The 23,310-nt window shown below is 39.1% G+C and overlaps 1 protein-coding gene across 19 annotated transcripts in view; it reads right to left on the bottom strand.

Moving 5' to 3' along the window:
* The window catches only part of SEMA4D (semaphorin 4D), a 159,989-nt gene that overhangs the window by 28,965 nt on the left and 107,714 nt on the right, over positions 1–23,310 (bottom strand). For 18 of the 19 annotated variants that reach the window (XR_010588854.1, XM_005307643.5, XM_005307647.5 and 15 more), the window contains 10 exons: positions 22,026–22,171; positions 17,981–18,043; positions 16,170–16,268; positions 14,218–14,311; positions 13,014–13,127; positions 11,740–11,891; positions 9,241–9,416; positions 8,990–9,146; positions 7,246–7,468; positions 4,082–4,197 (listed from right to left, as the gene is read on the bottom strand). Coding sequence is in view for 18 of the 19 variants with exons in the window: in XM_005307643.5 (XP_005307700.2) it covers positions 4,082–4,197; positions 7,246–7,468; positions 8,990–9,146; positions 9,241–9,416; positions 11,740–11,891; positions 13,014–13,127; positions 14,218–14,311; positions 16,170–16,268; positions 17,981–18,043; positions 22,026–22,171 (1,340 nt within the window). In the remaining variant the exon portion in view is untranslated. The remainder of the gene's footprint in view (positions 1–4,081; positions 4,198–7,245; positions 7,469–8,989; positions 9,147–9,240; positions 9,417–11,739; positions 11,892–13,013; positions 13,128–14,217; positions 14,312–16,169; positions 16,269–17,980; positions 18,044–22,025; positions 22,172–23,310) is intronic. The other variant, XM_042854589.2, reaches the window with a different exon arrangement.

Raw genomic sequence — 23,310 nt, 5'->3', positions numbered from 1 at the left:
GTCTGGCCAGGGATACTGCTGGGAACAGCATCCTCTTCTTAGAGAGTGTAGTGGAGATTGGCTCCTAGAAGCACGAGGAGGGACACCAGTAAGCCCACTAGGACTATGGCAGCATGTTGTAAGGCTACTGCTAGCTTGTTTGATATTGGCCAATGCAAGGCCTTTCCCGATTGGCCTGGTTGAGCCCAGCTGACTGGCCTTTTGGTGATGTTGCCCTTGGATCTCAGAAGAGAGGATTCTCTGCTTAAAGAAGGCAAGAAGACATGCCCGGGTGACAGGGAGAATAAGTAAATCTCTTCTAGAGACAATGCTAAGGTACATGGCACTCTCATTACAGGGTCTGCACTGGTACCGAAGATGGTCCTGCTTTCTTGCAGGGGCATGTCAGTTAGCTTTATTTCAGTTGTAGAGGTCGGTATGGAAGGTTGTGTCACTGGTACTGGGACTGGTGTCAGAGAAGTTTTTTTCTGCGTCGCAGGCTATTCCTAATCACCAGCCTTCAGCGCTGTGGGGGATTTTGTTGGGTCTCTCTCCTAGGGATTTAAGAGGTCCGTCTTTGTGCTAAGACAATAAGCTCCACCTGGATTTTCTGGCTCTGTGTTTAGAGAGAGCCTCTTGGAGCTGGGCTTCAGTACCGGTGGTGTTGGTGCCAAGTGCACTCTGCTTTGGTACTGGTAATGTTGATGCCAATGCGGGTGCCAGTCTTTCCTTGATGTTGTCTTTTCTGAGCTGGTCTTGGGCACCACATGTCTACTAGATGAGGTGCTGGTAGAAGCTGCCTTTCTCTTTGGCTCTGAAGACACAGTCATTGATTGTTCTAGTAGACAAAACTTCAACTGCATGTCCCATGATTTACACGCCTTCACAGAGAATGAGAGGCATGCTAAGTATCTATGTAGCACATGGGACTCTCCTAGATAGAAGAAGCATCTGCTGTGCTCATCTTTTAATGGGATTAGTCTGTTGTGGAAAGGGCAGGCTCACACGCTTATAATCCACCATATTGCGGTACCCTGTGCAGGAGAGGGGTGTTTATGGGGGTATGACCATACAAATTCAGTCCAGATAAGTCTAGTCATTCACAGCAGTTCTAAAGAGTTTGGGCAAGAAGAGTTCTGAAGACGTTTGGAAAATTTAGCTAGAGTGGGTTAGACAGTTGTCAGGTTTCATCTCACTGCTCCAGGCAGTATCGGGGAACTGGGAGAAGGTTGCACTCACTCTGCCCCTTATGCTTTTGCATAGGAGAATGAGTAGACAGTGCCCATGCATGACCCTGACAGACACTGCTGTTCAAGAGACTCCAATCTCATGGGCATGAAGCGCATGCACGTCAAGAGTTGGATCCACGCTGACACTCAAAGAACCAAAAAGAAATTAGTGAGAAAATTGTGGGGGGAAATGGAACAGGAGACATGAATATAAAGAAAGACAAAGGAAACATTTAATGTATATTCCCTCTGTGTGCGTAATGGTTACCATTAAAAAACGTCAAGCATTGCTAACAGTTACTGCACATGGATGTTTGAGTTATTATTTTATTTCCCTTTACTTAGTGATGGAAATAAATACAGTATCTGTTGGTTAATACCGGCAGACTGGCAACTGGTGTGTGTGTGTGTGTCCATTTTCCATTGTATCCGATAAAATTAAACACAGAACAACCCCACTTTTGAATATTACAATAAAGTTATTTTATATTAATTTACAAGTTTTATTTTAATAAAATAGTTTAATACAATATTGTAGCATATATTGAATTAGAACATAAGAACAGCCATATTGGGTCAGACCAAAGGACCATGTGCCCAGTATCCTATCTTCTGACAGTGGCCAGTGCCAGATGCTTCAGGGGAAATGAACAGAAGAGGACAATTTTGAGTGATCCGTCCCCTGCTGTCCAGTCCCAGCTTTTGGCAGTTGGAGGTTCAGGGACACCTGGAGCATGAGGCTGCATTCCTGACCATCTTGGCTATTAGCCACTGATAGACCTATCCTTCATGAACTTATCCAATTTATTTTTTCAACCTAGTTATTTTTTGCCTTCACAACATCCCACGGCAACAAGTTCCACAGGTTGACTATGCATTGTGTGAAGAAGTACTTCATTTTGTTTTAAACCTGCTGCCTATTAATTTCATCAGGTAACCTCTAGTTCTTGTGTTATGTGAAAGGGTAAATAACACTTCCTCCACACCATTCATGATTTTATAGACCTCTATCAATTCCTCCCCTTAGTCATTTCTTTTCTAAGCTGAAAAGTCCCAGTCTTTTTAATCTCTCCTCATATGAAAGCTGTTTCATACCCCTAATCATTTTTGTTGTCCTTCTCTGCACCTTTTCCAATTATTTTTTGAGATGGGGTAACCAGAACTGCACACAGTATTCAAAGTGTGGGCGTACCATGGATTTATATAGTGGCATTGTCATATATTCTGTTTTATTATCTATCCCTTGCCTAACATTTTCTAACATTGTTAGCTTTTTTGACTGCCACTGCACATTGAGTGGCTGTTTTCAGAGAACTATTTTAACAGCATTATTTAAATAATTAGCACCCCAACAAAAAGTCATAAAGGCAAAAGGGAAAAGGAAAGGAATTTAAATAAGTGATTAAAAAGATTTTTTTAAATGATAGTTTCTCAATTATATGCCCCATATCATTAAACTAGCTCTTATCTCTCAAATAATTTGAGTGAAGAAAAGAATAATTTTCATTACATTTCTTTTGAGAGTGGAAATCTTATATTGCTTTTGAAATTCTACTTGTGTAATATTTTCCTGTGATGCATCACAAATACATGGAGGATACTGGACAATTACCTAGGAATCTATGGACTTGGAATGCTTTATCACACTGCAGACCTATCCACTAAAACAAAAAGTGGGCTCTCTGCATTTACAAAGTTTCTCTTCATCTTCATGAAAAACAGGAAAGCTTTCCAGCGACAGGTGCTGGAAAAACACGGTGTGTAGGGCTCTATGAAAAAGAGGCAATACTGCTGACATGCAAAATGTATTTAAATATCAGACTCAGCACAATAAGGCATAGATTGCCTTTCAGATACAGTGGCAAGCTTCAGGGTACTTACTGATCACCACAAACTGCTAAAGGTTAGGATAATCTTACATTTATAAAGAGCCTTTAATTTCCAATGAGCCCAAAATGTTTACAAATGCAAGCAATTCCATTGACATTTATGGGACTACTACTTCGGGTAAAGATTATATGCATAAGTAAGGGTTTGCAGGGTCATGTCCCTAATTAGTGTACAAACTACATAAAGATGATCATCCATGTCTGTCAGAAAACCACCCATCAATTGCTTGACAGTACAGAGCAAACTACACTAGAGTTTAGGACATGCAGTGAAGAATCTCTTTTCCAGTTGGAACAGCAGGGGAATTTCAGTAGGCAGAATGCAATGATCCATGATGGAATGTGACCAGGACACTGGAATATGACACACCTATTCTTATGAAAAGTCCACTACAGAAAAATCTGGTAGAATTTAAACTAATAGAAATGAATCATAACAATTTATAAAATTTGCAGATGACATCCCTGCTATAGAACTCCATTTGTTGGTTTAAAAATTCCACAGAAAGGATACCATTCCCTTAAATTCTACAGAATTTTTCCATAAGGGGTAATAACTTCCGCTTTACATCTAATCAGAAAACTGGTACCTCCAGAAGCAGCAGAGTAGTTCCTAATATCATGCTGGGGAACTGGTTCTAGTACAGACTCAGGGAGAAGAATGCCACCTACTGAAACACCAGTATCTTTTTCTTCACCGCCTATGCATTCATCCTTAGAAGCGTCCCATTCACGTACCAAACAACCCAGCCTGACTATCCTTATCTGGTGATGTCAGACAGTATCACAGCACAAGATGTTATGGCCACAGGTCCTATCCTATATTCTGAGTATTATTTCAGTGATAGTCAGATTTTCCAGCAAGCCTTTTCTCTTTCTTCAGACTACTGGGGTTACCCCCTCCCCTTTTTGTTGTTGTTGTTGTTGTTGTTGTTGTTGATCTTCCACAAAATGTCCTCACACAGTCCTGTTCTTCATGCTTACCTTTTTTGATGAAAGCAACAGTGTCTGAACTGGCTCAAAATTTGGGAAAAGTTGTATTTCTTCAATAATATGCATTCCATTTTCATAGCTAATAGCTTTGTGCAGGGCTCCTTTATCTGAAATAGCCAAGCAATACACATTAGTAAGGACCTCAAAGAAGAACTGTGTGTAAAATATGTATGTTTGCTATAGCTTGCAACAATGATCTTCACTAGAAGACTTCATGAACGATAATACTTTGTCTTCCATCAGACAATCTTGAAGTGCACTGTAAACATTAACAAATTAGGCCCCATGACAGCCAAGTAACGTTGGTATTTCAGCCTCCATTTTACCAAGAGGAAAATGATGCACAAAGAGGTTAATGGCCAGGGTATACTCCAACTTAAGTAAGTAGCAGAACTTCTGTTGATTTTAACAGTAGAAGGATGAAATAGAACATTGGAAAATGTCCTTTTTTCCTGCCTGTGGAAATTCTTGACTTTTTGTCAAAAAACCAAAACCTGAAAAATTGTGTTTTTTTTTAATGAAAAAAAATCAAAAGATTTTAGACAAGCAGACACTTCTCACAAAAATTTTTGTTTAGTCAAAAACTCAATCTTCCATAAAAAAAATAAAAGTTTAAAATGGAAAATTTTCAACCAGGCATAGGATTAAAGCCTAAATGGCTTGCTCAAGGTCACACTTAGTAACCCAGTCCATGTCTAAAATATTAGGAGCTGGACCCAGAACCCAGACCTTTTCATATCCAAGTCACATGCTTTAATTTTAGATTATGTTTCTTCTAGCATATTCCTATGATTCAACCATTAGACTAGACTAAAAGAACCATGCCTAAGAAAATTTTCTCTTTAGCAGTTAACCATCATATCCAGTCTATAAAATCTATGGTACAATCTTGTTGGAAGCCTTTAATTGAGAACATATTACATTTAAATAGCAATAGCTATAAATTTGATTTTTTTTTACTCTGATGCAGCCCTTAAAATGTTCCATTAATTATGTTTTCTCACTTAATTCTTGGAACATCAGTGTATTTTTAGTCTGAAACAAAATACTGCAAAACTTGTTAGTACCTAGGGCACAAAGTACAATTTGAGCAACTGAGCCAAACACAACTGCTGGACTTGGTAACTGAGTTTGTTCAGGACCATGTTATTGTGAATGTGAGAAAGGAAAAATGTCCATCTAGCACAACTGTAGAAGGAAGTGCAGAAAATCTGGATGGGAAATAAAGGGAGAGACTTGATAACACTGACTGAACTGAGTCCATGCCAAAATGTGTTCAGGCCAATTTGGCAACTAAGTGATGATGTGTTGTGCTAACAGAACAAAGGTTTTTCTCATTTTAAAATCCTATTTTGTCCCTAAAAGCCTTCTGTCTTGTCAAGTATGATCCACATGTCCCAGTTTTTAAATCTTTGTAGTATCTGTTTGTGTATTTTTAAATTTCCACTCTTTACTGATTTTTAACCTTAAATCACTAATCTTTATTGCACATCTGAACTAGGCCACTCTCCTTGTGTGGTATATTCATTTCCTAACTGGATCTGCTTCACTAAAAGGAATTGCCTATTTTATTTTGAACTAGAGAAGGCAAGTTATTTGAAGACTATTCATGAAAGTTTGGTTAGGTCAGGCAGATAGGAAGAAGGGAAGGACCCCTCTGAAATGGACATAGACACAGATCAAACAGAGGAAGTTAAGCATTAAAGGAGACACATTTTTATCATGTCAATATCCATACAATGCCAAGAAAAACATAATTTTGTATTCTCCTGAATTTCAAATGTGGGGACACCTTGATTAAAGGAACTAAGATGTACTTAAACACAACAGTAAGAAATAAAAATATTTTGTAATTGTGAAACCTTTGCATCAAAGGTCAGAAGAGCTTTTTGTTGGTTTAAATTAAATATAGCATGAAAATATCCCAGGTGACATTATCAGGCACAACAGATTCTAAGTTGTAGAGACCTACTAGTACAGCTGTGTCTATGTGGTGTGGCATTTTAAAGTCACCCTTTTTCAGCATTACAAAAGAGTTCTGCAGGGAAATTAACTGTAGAGAGGAGGAAGAAGAGGCTCAGACAAGTCAAACACAAAACTATACAAAAAAGTGAACTCACGCCGTAGATTTCTGGGAAACATTCAGATTTCTGTAAATTATGCAACTACCCTTTCAGTTTCATAGATTTGCCAATGATCTTTTTTAAAACAAGGAATGCCCATTTTTGTGACATATACTGAACTGTCAAAGCATGGCTGGGTTGTTTTTTTTTTTTGTTTGAAGTGAGAGTCTCTCACTTTTTAAATTCACACTCTTAATTTAAAAAACAAAACAAAAAACAAACCAAAAAAAAAAAAAAGATGGTCAATGTGAAGGAATGGCTAATCCTGGTCTTTTCTTTAGTTATTTTGATGTTAGATTTAAATATTTATTGGTCCCTGGCCAATCCTATTCTTTTTACAGGCATACGCCCTTCCTCACCTCTTCCCTACATGTGTGTCTTACATATGCAGATGGTACAGCACTTGGTTTCTAAAGACAAAACTGTCTGTTGTTTCACACAGCAGTTACTGGAGATGCCTGGGTAGAGGAGGACGAGGAATACATGTGAACTTCTCCTATCCCTGACGTATTTGTCTCCCTGCAGAGGTTGATCCCCTTACTACAGAGCTACCTGCTCCCCTCCTTTCCATCTGCCACCAGGAAAACTTAGGGCCTGTTTGCTTCCCTGAGCTTCTTTCAATTCAATCCCTTCTCACACTGCTTGTGGGGGCAGGAGCATACAGGTGCACTGTAGGCTGCTGCTGCTATCTGAAACAGCAGCTGTCTATTACCTTTAGGCAAACAACACTGCCAAAGGGTACTGTTGTTGTCCTTTCCCCTCCTGCTGCTGATACAGGGAAGTCTTCAGCAAGAAATGAAGCTTCAGAAAAGAAAGTGGTCAGTTTGGAGGACCCTAACACATCTACAGTTAAATTGTTTGTGGGATGTATTTTTTAAATGGACCAAGATTGGCCATTTACTCATCATGGCCCTTACTTTTTAAAAAAAGTGGACACTAGTTGGTATGAAAGTATTGTAAGTGTTCATTCTGTTTGCTGACAATATATTTCCCCCTACTGTACTAACTTAAAATAGTGTAATGCAAACTCACCTGTACTAATAAACATAACATCATACACACTGCCATTGAGCGCTGTGACTCTGTCTACCACGATCTGTGTATACCTCACATCTCGTTTTATTAATCTGGGTCTGTCCCCTATCGGGGTCACCGAGTCATCCATTAGAGGGTGATCTTTAACAAACTGTAGTGTTTTGTCCGGTAAATTTAGAGAACTCATGTAGTTCGCTGCTCCTGCCTCCTTCTTTATACACTGTCAAAAGAAAAATTGCATCATTTGTTTTTACCATATTGTACACTGTTGACAGCAGCAACACCCGCTTTTTTCCAATCGTATTTTTAAAGTTATAAAACACTGTAGGAACATAGGTTCTGTTCTTTGTTATTTCTCTGTGCAGTACCGAGTACAATTGGGTCCGAATCCTCACCTTGAGTTCCCAGGCACAAAATAATAATAAATAATAAAACTTGTTGTTTCAAATGGATAGCTGTTTTTTAAAAGACCCTATTGACTTAGTATGATTGGGCCATCTGTAAAATGGGTCATTTATTTAACGTACACCTTTCAAAAAGAATGTTTAAGATATCTTTGAAAGAAACCTGATGGCTAAAACTGTGGAAGTGCACCTTTAAATAATAAAACTCAAACATAACTGAACACATAGGCGCCAACTTTCTCCGGCACTGATGGGTGCCCGCGCCCCCGCCCCTTTCCCCGCCCCGACTCCACCCCATCCCCATCCCTGGCCCCGCCCCCATTCCAACCCCATCCCCAAAGTCCCCACCCTAACCCCGCCCCCTCCCTGCCCCATTGGATCCCTTCCCCAAATCCCCGCCCCAGCCCCACCTCCTCCCCCCTCCCTCCCTGCCCCACGAATCAGCTGTTTCGCAGCGCAAGCGCTGGGAGGGAGGGGGGAGAAGCAGGACACAGCGGCGCGCTTGCGGAGGAGGTGGAGGCAAAGGTGAGCTGGAGCAGGGGGGTGGGGCCACGGGGAGCTGTCGGTGGGTGCTGGGCACCCACCAATTTTTTTCTGTGGGTGCTCCAGCCCCGGAGCACCCACGGAGTCGGCGCCTATGACTGAACATAGCTCTCAGCACTTTTTTCAGGTGCATACTCATATTTTACAGCTTCCTGGCTTGCACAAATACCAGTCTCAATTTGTAGAAGGATAAGTGAACAAATATAGTAGGCTTTGGACCCAACCAAAGTATATATTTAAACACACACACACCCAGGTTGCACATTTCTAAGCTTCAGTCAGTTTACCATGTCCCTAAAATTAACTAATATGAAAGCAGAAAACATATAAAAGCAGAAAAAGAACGGTAAGGACTCAATCCTATAAACACCTGCTTCCTAGTGAGCAGTCCCACTAAAGTCAGTGAGATGACTCAGAAGAAAGGATGCGCTGCTTGTGTTCCTATTGATCTAGAATACCTTTTACACTACCATAATGTGCTGTGCCATCTATTTAATTATAAGACAATTCATTACCAAAAACTGAAAAAATGCATATGAAAACTGTGATATAAACCAAATCTGTGAGCTATAAATAGAAATCACTTCATTGCTAGATACAAAACTTCAAGATCAATCAATTGGCAATATGGCAGTGATTAAAAGAAAAAAAAAGTTTTCTAAGGAAATGGTATCCATATCAGGCCACATATATTAGCTAATGTCCTTCACTAATATTTTCCCTGAATTTTTATAGGTTCGTTCTTAGGTGCAAGAGAAAAAGAACTGCTGTCATCTGAGTTTATCCAAACTTACAGCTCCAGGTCGAGGTTTAGGAATCTCTCCATTGTATCGGACCCACTTTGTATGAGACTGTTCTACTGTGGCACTCTGCATATACTTTCCTTTGGAGAAAACGTCTTCCACAGTAGACAAGTTGTATGCACACACTGCTGACAGCCCCATATTATTCCTAAAATTAAACAGTGGAAAATGTTACCATTTTACTGTGTGGTGGTAACCAGAGATTAAATTACATTTCTGGAAAAAGATTAAATTATACTCACAGTTGTGGGGTAAAAACTCCATAAATCACTGGTTCCTTCAAACTTGGAGACTTCAGAATAAAAACATCATTGATAATGTTGAAAATTAAATTCTTATCCGGTGTGGTACAGATCAATCTGGCCTTGAGAAAGGAGGTCCATTTTTTCTGCAAAGTCCTTAATCCTCCTTGGTCCCTCTTTCAGAGGGGTTGAGGGAAAGAGAAGGAAAATGTAAGGTATATGTTCTTTCTTAAACAAAGGTTCAACACATACAACACTTACTGGTTCTGGTATGTAGTATCTAAAACAGTGGCTCTCAAACTTTTTTACTGGTGACCCCTTTCACATAGCAAGTCTCTGCATGTAACCCTCCCTTATAAATTAAAAACACTTTTTTATATATAATACCATTATAAATGCTGGAGGCAAAGCAGGATTTGGGGTGGAGGTTGACAGCTCGTGAACCCCCATGAGCCTTGCAACCTCCTGAGGGGTCCTGACCCCCAGTTTGAGAACCCCGATCTAAAATTTAAATTGAATAGACATGAATAAAAGCAGAAAAGCAATTAAAAGATACAACAACAAACAAACTAAACAATGCTGAAGAGTTTTTTGGATACAATAGAAACAATGTAGAATGCTTTCTCTCAGCACACAAAGATAGTGTTATAGGGCCAAATTCTACTCTCAATTAAGTTGTGCAGATCTATAGTAACTTTGCTGAAGTCAAGGGAGTTACTTAGATATATGCTAATGAGTATAGATTTTCTGGAGGGAAGAAGAGACTTATGACAGCTTCAAAGAACTGTATTACAATAATAGATAGTAAATTGAGCTGAGCACAGAGCTTTAAAAAAAACTCTACATGGGACAACAATTTAAAGTAAATAAAGCTGCATTGTAACTGCACTTACAAAAGAAAGAATATTATGTCTATTCTGTGATCATCTCAAAATGTTAGTAACTTAAGATCTAGTCTGGCAAACACATAAACATGTATTTAATTTTACTCATGTGAATAGTTCCATAGGAGTCAATGAGTATTAGGGCCCAATCCTGAAATTAGGATAAGTACCATGAGTAAGGATTTGCAGGCTCAAGGCCTTAAAAATAAGAGAGATCATTCAACTACTGAGAAAGTATGCCCAGAAATATAATGAAATTAGTAGTGTAGTGCCTATAAAAAGTTTCACAATATTCTGGATCTCAAACCTCAGCTGTGCTACTAATCTTTAAAAGCAGGTATCTCAGTCCCAAATCCTTGACAGAATTTCCTGCCCTTTATTTAACACTGCTATGCAGAATATTGTATAAAATATGCTAATGCCAAAAAGCAAGCAAGTATTTTTTTCCTCTTTTTAAGATCGTGTATGTGTATCGATGTGTAACCTACAAGTGGTTCCAAATACACCTCTACCCCGATATAACACGAATTCGGATATAACGCGGTAAAGCAGTGCTCCGGGGAGGCAGGGCTGCGCACTCCGGCGGAGCAAAGCAAGTTCGATATAACGCAGTTTCACCTATAACGCGGGAAGATTTTTTGGCTCCCGAGGACAGCGCTATATCAGGGTAGAGGTGTAGTTAACAGTTAAAAAGCTATTCCAAATGTTATGGTTCTCCCACTTTAAAGCATTGACTAACTGTCAGCAGGCAAAGATCATACTAACAAGACCAATGTAAATTTGCCTCAAGCTGCTGGAATAAAGAAGTCTCAAGGGAAACATTTTGTTATTGCTGTTTAAATTAAATTAAATCAATGTAACAAAAGTTAAAACAATAAAATGTTTTGACCTTACAGAAACAAAATGTTTAGATAATTTCTCATTGCAATTTTGTAAATCAATACATTCCAGCAAAACATTTTGTATTTGTATAATCAGCATCTTCTGTTCCATCAGAAAATTTTCACACCAGCTCTAATGAGCAGAGAATCAACTCAGCCTGCCATATCCAGGTTTAAACACATTAAATGTGACAGAATCAGGTTGCTGGTGGTTGTTTTCTTCCAGGCTACGACACCTTTCCATGGAAGTACCACCTGTCACACCACAATGAAGAAACTAACTACTTCTATGTAAAAAAGCCTTTTTTGGCTTGTCTGTAACCATTTAAAAATAACTCATATAAGTCCAAGACAATCATCCTATGGGCTCAGTTCTGCTTCTACTGAAGTCAGTGTAGCCTTTAATGCGCAAAAAAAAAAAAAAAATTGCTTCTGTGTTGTATAAAAGGGAAGGAAAGGGTAATCATCATCATTACTTTTTCAGCTGGGACACATGCTGAAATCTTACTCACTTCAGTTGTAGAGAGCTTAAAAAAGTATTTGTTCTCACAGGCACCAACAAGGCTGTCTGAGTAACTATATTTAGATACAGAAGACTGATATGAATATTTGATTTGCTAAGAATAGATCTGACTACTTTTAATATATGTGTAAAACACAATATGAAATATCTTTCATATCTTGCTGATGTTGTCTGGATATTGGTTAAAGCAAGTTATTAGATTGTGTCCCACCTTGCACACTCTACTTATTCTTGGAATCATCAGCTTTCCAACAAATTCATATTCCACAGACATCTCGGTGAAAAAGAAGTACACTTTGTCATCGTCTTCTTCAGTGCTGTTTTGATCTGCTCTTATCACATCAGCAAAAACAAAACTGGGCTCTACGGATACAAATAAAGAGAAGCATTCTACGTTAACTGCTACTTTTTCATTATTTAGTCATTTTCCACTAGAGTTCTCTAGGGCCATCCTTTCTCCCAAACCCCATGTTGTGGGCAACTGCACTCCGTTTAGGAGGCCTGGAAGTGGCTCCTCAATGAGCCCATCAATATAATTCCTACTTAGATAGGGCTGCCGGAGAAATATTTGCATTGAGACTCAAAATGATTGGAATGGAGTTATAGGTTTGCGATCCGAAGATTTCACATGCCCACACTCAACAGTTCGACAGGCATGATCTGAGGCTGCTTGCTTATCTCATCATCTGTCTAGTCACCCTCCCTGGCCAGCCTCCACCTCCTGTGCCAACAAGCCCTGGGGCCAGCTGGAAGAAATGCAAGGTAAGAAGGGGGAAGTGGTGTACTAAGGTTCATGCTCCTTTGAGGTTTGAGTTAACTAAATATGAACCTCAAAGCAAAGCTGCAGGGGTTGGTCAGCTTCCATTTCCTGAAAATCCTTTTATGAGTTGAACCCTATCTGCACAGCCCAATTGAAAATCCAACACACTCGCAAATCCAGCTGGCTTGGAGTACAGGTTCTTCAACTGAACTTGAAAACATGCTGACAGGAGGGTTCCTTATCACCTAATAGTCTGGCTCACCATGACTAAGCAAGGTGAAAGGTGAATGGAGACAGGATAGACTGTACTGCTTCTGGATCATGTCAAAAACTGAATGTCCTTCAGATGATTTCAGAGTCAATGCCACTGAGACTCTTGAAGTCTCAAACTAAGTGTTTCTCTCTCACACACTCAAACAATTAAAAAAGTAAACAAAACACCTTTTTTTCCTAAAAGCAAAATATAGCAAGAAACAGCACCTCAGAGCCATCACAAAATTGCCTTTTTCCTTGGAATATATCTATGGACTTCAAGGTAACTATGCCCAGAGATCTGAACTTTCAGAAGGGAAAAAAAATATCCATTTTGCCTTTTTTTTTATGTATTAGGAAGAGGTTATAGTGATAGTAAATAGGGAAATGTGGTAGACTTAAAAACTCAAAGTTTTCAAAGGAAAAAACCTTCAGTAAAAGAAATTGGTTTAGTTGCTTTCACATGTACTTACCATTAAGCCAAGGTATTGCATATTCTGTTCTCAACGGGCTCTGATGAGAGTTTCTAGAAATAATAGGCTCACTTCCCAAGAAGTTATAGGAAGTTCCTGAATAAAGCTCTCCATCTTTAATATAGAAAATAAAACACAATAAATACTTCAAGCCATACTACTTATTAAGAAAGTAAAATGTATAGAAATATTTCAAGACAAGTTTTCAAGAGAATATATGGTAGTTTAAACCTATCTTGAAGGAAGATGGCAAGAATTTCCTCTATATTAAATTTGACATTTTTACTGCTTATGTTTCCCCTCTGATCTTCTTTAAAGCTGATGTTTTTATATCTATTTTGTTAGTGTTCTAATACAACTTTGATGGCAGAAAATTACCAGGATTGCTCCTGTAGTAACTGTGAACACATCTACTTACAGCTGAATTATATTGTATACATAAAAATATAAATGAACCTAAAATATACCATTGAATTTTTGGAATTTAATAATTTCTTAGAAATTATTCAGAAAAAGTATAGGGTATTCCTCCCAAAGTGAATCAAACTGAATTAATAAGAAGAATTTAAGGAACATAATCCAGTAAGTGTGTTCCTTCTGTTTCCTGTTTCATAATAATTTAAACTTTTCTTTCATGGTCTTGCTATATAAACATACAACCACAAACTTCACTGGTTACCCCAAATGAAGACTTAGTGTGGTTTAACCCTCTGATGATATGTTCATGATCACTGATTTCCCATTAACCTATTCTGTTTGGAGAAGAAAAAGTATTCAGCCCACTTACTATTTACTTGTTAATTTACTGACACGCATGTTTTTAAATTACTTATATTTATACACAGATTCTTCTGCAGTGCAATTTTCTTTCACTGACAGTTTCATCAGATACTATAGTGATGGTGAATGAATGGTGAATATCAATAGGTATCATCTGCTTGAACTGAAAATCCTAAACATTATTCCCAAAAAAACAAAAATGAAAAAAAGTCTAAAAACTATCAATTGCTGCAAGTTTTATGTTAAAAAATCACTTTAATTATAGAATACAAATATTTTGATGCATGTCTAAATAAGTTGCATATTTAAAAAAAAAACAATATAACAAACCCTGGTATTACGTCCTAGTGAAAAGATTAGAGTGTGATGGAGGAGAAAGAATCAATGATTTTGTATTGATGATGTCATTAAAGTTTGAACTTACCAACCATAACTGATGTGTAGCTTTGGGCAGGGTCAAATGGACATCTACCTTTACCATCTTCATTTTTACCTCGGAGTTCAAATGACATTAAGTTCTATACAGAATTAATTTTTAAGTTAAACCAAAAGAGTTACATTCTTTACTTTCTAATTCAAACAATACATGTATGCAGTCAAAGATAGCTGTATAAAAATATAAAAATAAAAGTTTTCTGTATCATTAATATTAAACATCAAAAGACACTTTAAGAGACCATGTAATGAATTAAAAAACAAACAAATAAATCTTTAAGTAATAGGGAGAGGAAATGACCGAATAGCTTGGGAGCACAAAGGGAGGCGGAGGAAAGGGTAGCGGGCGGGGAGAAAAGAGTTCCAGACAGATGAGGAGGCCCAACTGAAAATGACCCCAACTGAAAAGCTGCAGGGAGAGAAGACAGTTACTAGGTGAAGAACGGAAAAGTGGAGAGGGTGGGTCAGAGGAGGTGGTTACAAGGTCGGAGAATTAGTCTGAGAAATGACTATGCAGAGTTTTGAAAACCAGAGATCGACAGGAAGACAGTGAAGCTGTCAGACGATGGATGTGATATGACTCTATTTTTGGAAGTGTGGGAGTAGACTGTCTGCAACTTTATGGACTCCCAGATACTGAGAGCGTAGGGGTTTAGGAAGACCATTAAAATGGGAAAGGAGCAAAAAAATGGGGGACTGCATGAATAAGGACTTCAAAAGAGGCAGAGTCAAAGGATGTACAAATTCTGGCAATGTTTTTGAAGTGCTGATATACAGACTCAAAGACAAGCCACGGTCTAACATAATTCCCAGATTTCTAGAATTGGGAACAATGTAAGATTCAAGTTAAGGGGAGCAATAGTGGAGTTAGAGACATGGAACAGAGAGGATATTTTATTTTAACCTAGAAGAAGGACTTCACTCTGAAGCATTCAGTGATATGAAGCTCAGGGAGAGTCAGAAATGGGTGCCATCCACACAGAGTGTCAATACCATTTAAAACTATGTATTTCAGCTATTGCAAATTTACATCAATAGCACATAATGAAAGCAAAGCCTTAAAGTAAATATGTTTCTGTTAATAACCAAGCTGAATCAATATTTTGTTAAAGGCTTTGTTCAGAAAGAGTGAAGTTAACCTCCAGACTCTGTGGTTATCATGAGACAGCATCACACCCGCTGGAAAACTATGACTGGCACTGGAATTCCAATTGCCTTAGGAAACATAGATTAACTCATCAGGTGTACTTTTACTTAGAGGTACACCTCTACCTCGATATAACGCTGTCCTCGGGAGCCAAAAAATCTTACCGCGTTATAGATGAAACCATGTTATATTGAACTTACTTTGATCCACCGAAGTGCGCAGCCCCCCGCCCAGAGCACTGCTTTACCGCGTTAGATCCGAATTCATGTTATATCAGGTAGCGTTATATCGAGGTAGAGGTGTATATAAAATCATGAGTGGTGTGGAGAAAGTGAATAAGGAAAAGTTATTTACTTGTTCCCATAATACAAGAACTAGGGGCCACCAAATGAAATTAATCGGCAGCAGGTTTAAAACAAATAACCTGAGGAGGTTGTGAAGGTTAGGACTATAACAGGGTTCAAAAGAGAACTAGATAAATTAATGGAGGTTAAGTCCATTAATGGCTATTAGCCAGGATGGGTAAGAAATGGTGTCCCTAGCCTCTGCTTGTCAGAGGGTGGAGATGGATGGCAGGAGAGAGATCACTTGATCATTACCTGTTAGGTTCACTCCCTCTGGGACACCTGGCATTGGCCACTGTCGGCAGACAGGATACTGGGCTAGATGGACCTTTGGTCTGACCCAGTATGGCCATTCTTATGTTCTTTTCTCCAGTTCACCTCATTATTTAAATGAGCAGTTTTAACTGGTTTAAAAGTTACTAATAAGAGAGAATGCATAGTCACACTTACCAGATGATCACAGATTGGCTGAAATGCATTTGTGCCACACACAAAGAGGACATCATCATTCAGCGGTTGTAAGACACGCACATAGTTAAGGCACTCTGTCTGTAGTATAGAAGGAAAAAATAAATCCATTCTGATCAGCCACAACTTCAACATTATAATAGGAACACAGCTGACAACAAGCTATGTTGTCAAGTCTTCCATTGCTACTCATCACGTTCTATCACAAGAAGCATTTCATATGTTTAAAAAAATACAGGGCTAGGTGATATGATCATTACTGAGACCAGAATCCTCTCTAACCGACTCCCTAAGAGCTCTGTTCCTGCAGGACCCAGTGTTATATTATAGGTGTACAATTGTTTCTAATATGCCCATCATCTCCTAAGTGACCAATTTTGCTTCAGAATTAGTATGTTCATAGACAATAGCTAAAATTCGGATTCACTTGGATCTTAAAATTTTGTCTCAAATCTAGTTCAGCTAAAATAGCCTGTCATAATCTGGAAGTAAAGTCTTCAGTCTGCCACACATAAATGTCATTTAGCTTCAGATTACCATTTCCTGGATTTTTGTATATACAACAGCTTTGATGTAGGCAGCAATCATTATGACAGTTAGCAGCTCCTAGTATGGGAATTTGCCATGTCCACGGGGGTTTCCCACAACCTTGGATGGCACGCTGTAAGCTTAGTGGCTTTTATAGCTTCCTGCAGCCTTTTGGGATGCTGTTGCTGGCAGCCCTCGCTTTACTCAAAAAATAAAGAAACATCCAATTACAGTAATTAGCTTTGGAATGAAACTGGGAGTTTAGACAAAGCTTCAAATGTCAAGGGGAGAGTACAGATTCAAAATGCTGACAACCAATGAGAATGCTTGTTAACTCTGAACACCCATCTGTGTTTATTGACTGGATCAATAACCCCTATCTGTATTGTGAGCCTCATTTGGCAAGTTCCTGTTGGAATTAAAACAGAAAGATACCACCGTTGTTCAAAACATACTGGGGGCTAGAATAAATAAGAATGCACAACATAACAATGAATACACACAGAAAGCCCCAGAGATAGCAACAGAAATCCAGTGAAAAGAATAAAGGGTCAGACAACAGAAATCATACAAAATACCATTAGGTAAATTACATATAGCTAGCATAAAATACTCAGGAACCAACGTAACCTATGTGAACTAGAGCAGTGTTTCCCTAATGGTTGATCATGACTCTCAGAGTAGTCACAAAAGGCAATCGGAAATCACAAGGTATTGAGAGTTTTATTACAGTTCTAAAGCAATTAAAATAAAATTTCCAGAATAACTTTGGGGCAGCCAAAACCTTCAAAATCTGTGAGGTCAAATGTAGTAGACGAGGTAGCAGTAGCAGCTCCACTCCTTTCATGTGAGCACAGGTGACTCTCTCACAATACACTATCACATTCTCCAGCTCCCTGCACACCCTTTCTATTCAAGGGCAAGTGTTCTCTATCACCTCTCACAACACGCACACACGCACACAGAGTATAGACTTATCAGTGTTCTCATTGATACAGTTACTATAAAAGTAAAAGTAACAAATTTGAGCAGGTTATAAGGAACTGCCAGCCTGAAAAGGTTGGGAAAAAAAATGTACCAGACTAAGTAGTTAAAGTGCAAAATTCACTGCTGCAGTTTACAAAACCCACTGCAGTTAAGCATTTGTTTGAAAAAAAAAATTAATTATCCCTTCTAAATAGTTACATTCAAAACACTGCTGAAAATGTTTTCCAGAAACAAAATTCATAAAGCCTTACTGAAAGCTAAACGACAAACAAATTCACCTGTTTGGATTTGCCCTTGTCCGCACATTTAGTTTTTTTGTCTTCAGTGACCTTCCAATACAACTGGGGAAAAACAAGCGAAACAAAAACAAGTTCAGTGCACTTCACATTCACCTGAAAGCTATTATTAAGCACAATGCATAATACAGAGAGCAAATGATGTTTAAAAGACTGTCTGCTGCAAATAAGACACTTTGCGAGTAGCTGTCAGGGACCCCTAAGTGTTTGTCTTTATCCTCTGGGGAGGTGGCATTTCTGAATGCATGTGCAGTAATGGAGGTCTCACTTCTCAGAGTTCTATCAAAAGATATACCATGACATTTCTTCTCAAATTATTAATGAAGTTCCCTGTGCTGTGTTTACTACGGAAATAAGATTATGGTAGTTTTAGAGACCTCTACATTAAAAAAGCTGAGGGAAGAATATAATTATTTTTGGGAAAATGTCAATAATTTTTGGACCGTTATGCAGATAAAAGGGCTTCAGTGGCTGTATGTGTCTCCATGGATACTGGACTGTGTCTAGTATATCTATCTCTTTGTGTTTTTCACTGAATATCAATGTGGTTCTGCAGTAGTTTTGCTTCTTAATATGTTTCAGATAGTTTAAATTAAAATGAACAACTGTTAAAGAGGGATCAGTTTTACATGCAGCTGAAGATCAATACCATCACGGGTTATGAGTATTTCCTTACACAACTTTGTGAATTAACTTAAGAATCAGAAGGAATTTTCTCAAGACCATTCTAGGTGAGAAACTGTGCTCTTTCTCTTAAGGTACATCATGCTCAAGGAGCTAATAGAGGAGGTATCTGAGCCTCTAGCTATTATCTTTGGAAAATCATGGGAGACGGGAGAGATTCCAGAAGACTGGAAAAGGGCAAATATAGTGCCCATCTATAAAAAGTGAAATAAAAACAACCCAGGAAACTACAGACCAGTTAGTTTAACTTCTGTGCCAGGGAAGATAATGGAGCAAGTAATTAAGGAAATCATCTGCAAACACTTGGAAGGTGGTAAGGTGATAGGGACCAGCCAGCATGGATTTGTGAAGAACAAATCATGTCAAACCAATCTGATAGCTTTCTTTGATAGGATAATGAGCCTTGTGGATAAGGGTGAGGCTGTGGATGTGGTATACCTAGACTTTAGTAAGGCATTTGATACGGTCTCGCATGATATTCTTATCGATAAACTAGGCAAATACAATTTAGATGGGGTTACTATAAGGTGGGTGCATAACTGGCTGGATAACCGTACTCAGAGAGTTGTTATTAATGGTTCCCAATCCTGCTGGAAAGGCATAACGAGTGGGGTACCGCAGGGTTCTGTTTTGGGACCGGCGCTGTTCAATATCTTCATCAACGACTTAGATATTGGCATAGAAAGTACGCTTATTAAGTTTGCGGATAATACCAAACTGGGAGGGATTGCAACTGCTTTGGAGGACAGGGTCATAATTCAAAATGATCTGGACAAATTGGAGAAATGGGCTGAGGTAAACAGGATGAAGTTTAACAAAGACAAATGCAAAGTGCTCCACTTAGGAAGGAAAAATCAGTTTCACACATACAGAATGGGAAGAGACTGTCTAGGAAGGAGTACGGCAGAAAGGGATCTAGGGGTTATAGTGGACCACAAGCTAAATATGAGTCAACAGTGTGATGCTGTTGCAAAAAAAGCAAACATGATTCTGGGATGTATTAACAGGTGTGTTGTGAGCAAGACACGAGAAGTCATTCTTCCGCTCTACTCTGCTCTGGTTAGGCCTCAGCTGGAGTATTGTGTCCAGTTCTGGGCACCGCATTTTAAAAAAGATGTGGAGAAATTGGAAAGGGTCCAGAGAAGAGCAACAAGAATGATTAAAGGTCTTGAACATGACCTATGAAGGAAGGCTGAAAGAATTGGGTTTGTTTAGTTTGGAAAAGAGAAGACTGAGAGGGGACATGATAGCAGTTTTCAGGTATTTAAAAGGGTGTCATAAGGAGGAGGGAGAAAACTTGTTCACCTTAGCCTCTAAGGATAGAACCAGAAGCAATGGGTTTAAACTGCAGCAAGGGAGGTCTAGGTTGGACATTAGGAAAAAGTTCCTAACTGTCAGGGTGGTTAAACACTGGAATAAATTGCCTAGGGAGGTTGTGGAATCTCCATCTCTTGAGATATTTAAGAGTAGGTTAGATAAATGTCTATCAGGGATGGTCTAGATGGTATTTGGTCCTGCCATGCGGGCAGGGGACTGGACTCGATGACCTCTCGAGGTCCCTTCCAGTCCTAGAATCTATGAATCTATGAATCTATGCTCTTTTCTGCAGACCCTTAAGTACATATACTACACACAACCCTAGCATGGATATGAACAGCAATGTAGATGGTGAGGCATTGCTTAGGTGAGTAAAAAACATGCCTGAACCCCATAGGTATGTACTCAGGTATATACCCTCCATGGCTCTCTACTCGTTCAAGCAGTGCCTTACCCTGTATAGTTTTAGCAGTAGAGTGTCCCACTGCCTCTCCTGCAGCACAGAAAGGCTCCAGCAGAGGGAAGTCAGTGGAGAAAGGCTCTGTCAGCTCTCAGCTGCTAAGTCTTTCCCCGCTGCTTCCCCCATGCCACAGCCTTTCTTTGACATGTGTAGCTACACACTGCAGGATGCACGTAGTGTGCTTTTCACTGCGTCTTTCAGCGACACCTACCATAAACACAACTACAAGAGGTGTGCAGCGTAGATGTAACCTTAGAGACACATTGCAAAACTTACAGCCTAGGAGGAGACTATTGGCTTTAAGCCACCTTTGCACCATCCCAATCCTTGTCTGTTATGGGGTGTGGAGCAGCCCCACTTCAGGGTAATTCAGACAATGCGAGGGGTCTATGGCAGCCTGTCCTATGGCCTAAAGTGCTGCCTGGAATCTCTGCAGCGCTGTTTGTTGCTCCTAACGAGCCCTTTCTGCCTCCAGCATGCCCCCTACGCTGGAAGGCAGCCTTGCAACCGTCTTCCACAGTATCTGCACTACATGAGAGACTTTTCGGACCCCTGTAAGCCACTCCAGCCCTTAATGCATCATAAAGGGACCATAGCAGGGATGAGGATCTCATCATCTGGCTATTTAAAATCAAGATGGCCAACCTAAACTAAAGCTTCACAAAGTTTTAAACACACGGAGGGGCAGCGAAACATTTATTTTCCCTCTGATTCTGCTCCACATTAGGAATGCAATCACGCAAGGAGCTCTGTACACACCCAGTCATAGCTTCATAACTGAACGATTTATCAAGGTGGCAGCAAGACTACAGAAGCCTCTAACGCCACCTTCAAATTTATTTTACTTGACAGTAGCCAAGATACTGTAATAGGTACATTGTACACCTCATTCATGGTTGCTGAAGATGGCTTGTTTTTCTTTTTAATATTCAAAATTAGAGCTCAAAATTTCAGAATTTAGGAGGCAAAGCACAAGTTTTCTAAAAAAAGGTCACCAAAATGGCATTTATACAAGAATCTATTGAACATTTCTTACTGCTAGGTAACATGAAAAAAATACATCCGAGTTTAGAATTAGAAAAAGCACAGTAACCAGTCCTTCCAGGGTGAATTTTCAGAGTAATGTGCATGGATGGAGCAAACTGTCAAACTCCCACTAATGCTCATGGGAATCACAAGGTGAAATCACCTATTTGCCAAACTGAAAATTAATCCTTTAAAGAATAAAAAATACATTTTCCGTTTTTAAAAAAAAATCCAGTGTAATTAAAGCAGTTCCAGACATAAAATACCTCAGTGAATCTTTACTAGAATGTTTTAAAAATCAGTATTTCCTTCTCACCTTTCATGTTTTTCAATGACACTACAAAATTACATGTCATTTTTTCTTCCTGAATAATATAAATGCACAACATAAACACAAATATATTTACTATAGTCTACACACTATAGCTACATGAAATATCCTACTATCTATAACTGTAGAAAAACAAATATACCCCAAAAAATTCTGGGATGCAATTTTTTTTTAAAAAGGTGGATAGGAAATTAAAAATGCATACCTACCTCATGATGTTTTTCAGCAATATTTGCTGAATTTAATGCAAAGATCACTTCTCTAGCTCCTACATATAAAACGTCTTTGTCATCACTTAGTAATAAAGTTGAATAGTTAAACACTTCTGGCTCCTGAAAATGGACCAGTTGTACTTCTGTTAAAGTAAAACAAACAGTGCTATGTAAAGAATGAAAACCATCTGAGGACTTTTTTTTTCTGATCTATCTAACCGATCCTGCAGTACTTTGACAACATCTTAAAAGCAGCAAAACTGAACACAGAACCCTAATATTATAAAAATCTTAGGGTCATCAAAAAGCTTAGTTAAATCGTGGGTTCAGTTAGGGCTAGTCTACACTATCCGCCCAGATCGGCGGGTAGAAATCGATCTCTCGGGGATCGATTTATCGCGTCTCATGTAGACGGATAAATCGATCCCCGAATCGATGCGCTTACTCCCACCTCATCAGGCGGAGTAAGCGCCATCGACGGGGGAGCCGCGGAGGTTGATTTGCCGCCGTCCTCACAGTGTGGTAAGTCGAATAGGATACGTCGAATTCAGCAACGCTATTCATGTAGCTGAATTTGCGTATCTTAAATCGACCCTCCTCCCCCTTAGTGTAGACCTAGCCTTAGTCAGGAGTTTGGGGTTGCAGCACTGACATACAATAGCTTTTTCCTAGATTTAAATTTAAATTAATATCTGGGATTTGTGCTGCTGACCTCAGTTTAATTTACATCTGGGATTTAAAACTACTGCACATTTGTTGTATCTTTATTTCATATTATGTACACATACACATGCACACAACAGCATACAAAAAAATACATTAAAACTCTTAAACTTTAACCCTCTGCTTCATTCTTAACTAACCCTGTGCAAGACTGAACAAAGTTGTTAGACTGCCCAACCAAGATGCACCTTGATAGGGGTAGGTAGCAAACTACATTTACCCCCGTACACCAAACTTGTATCCACAAGACATCTTGTGCCACCATCAGCACAGAGAATTGTAACATGCTCTTGCAGGGAACTGCTTTAGTCTCAGCACTATGTGCTGCCAGTGAAATGGATTAGGCTGTAGTTCTCTGATCCTAAAGTAAGATGAGTACAAAAGAACAGTTCAAAATGGCCAACCTTTGCAACAAAACACTTGATAAGGGAGTGAGGGGAAGCAGAAGACATAGGCCACTCCTTTTGCCTTTGGCTTTCTAGCTGTCCTCTTGAGGCCTGCAGGTTCCTAATCAGTCACAAACACCTCGGAAGGGAAATGAGGGCTGACAGGAATTAGA

Source organism: Chrysemys picta, chromosome 6 (assembly GCF_011386835.1).
Source record: "Chrysemys picta bellii isolate R12L10 chromosome 6, ASM1138683v2, whole genome shotgun sequence".
NCBI classification, from domain to species: domain Eukaryota; kingdom Metazoa; phylum Chordata; order Testudines; family Emydidae; genus Chrysemys; species Chrysemys picta.
This window is presented reverse-complemented; position numbering and strand designations above follow the sequence as displayed.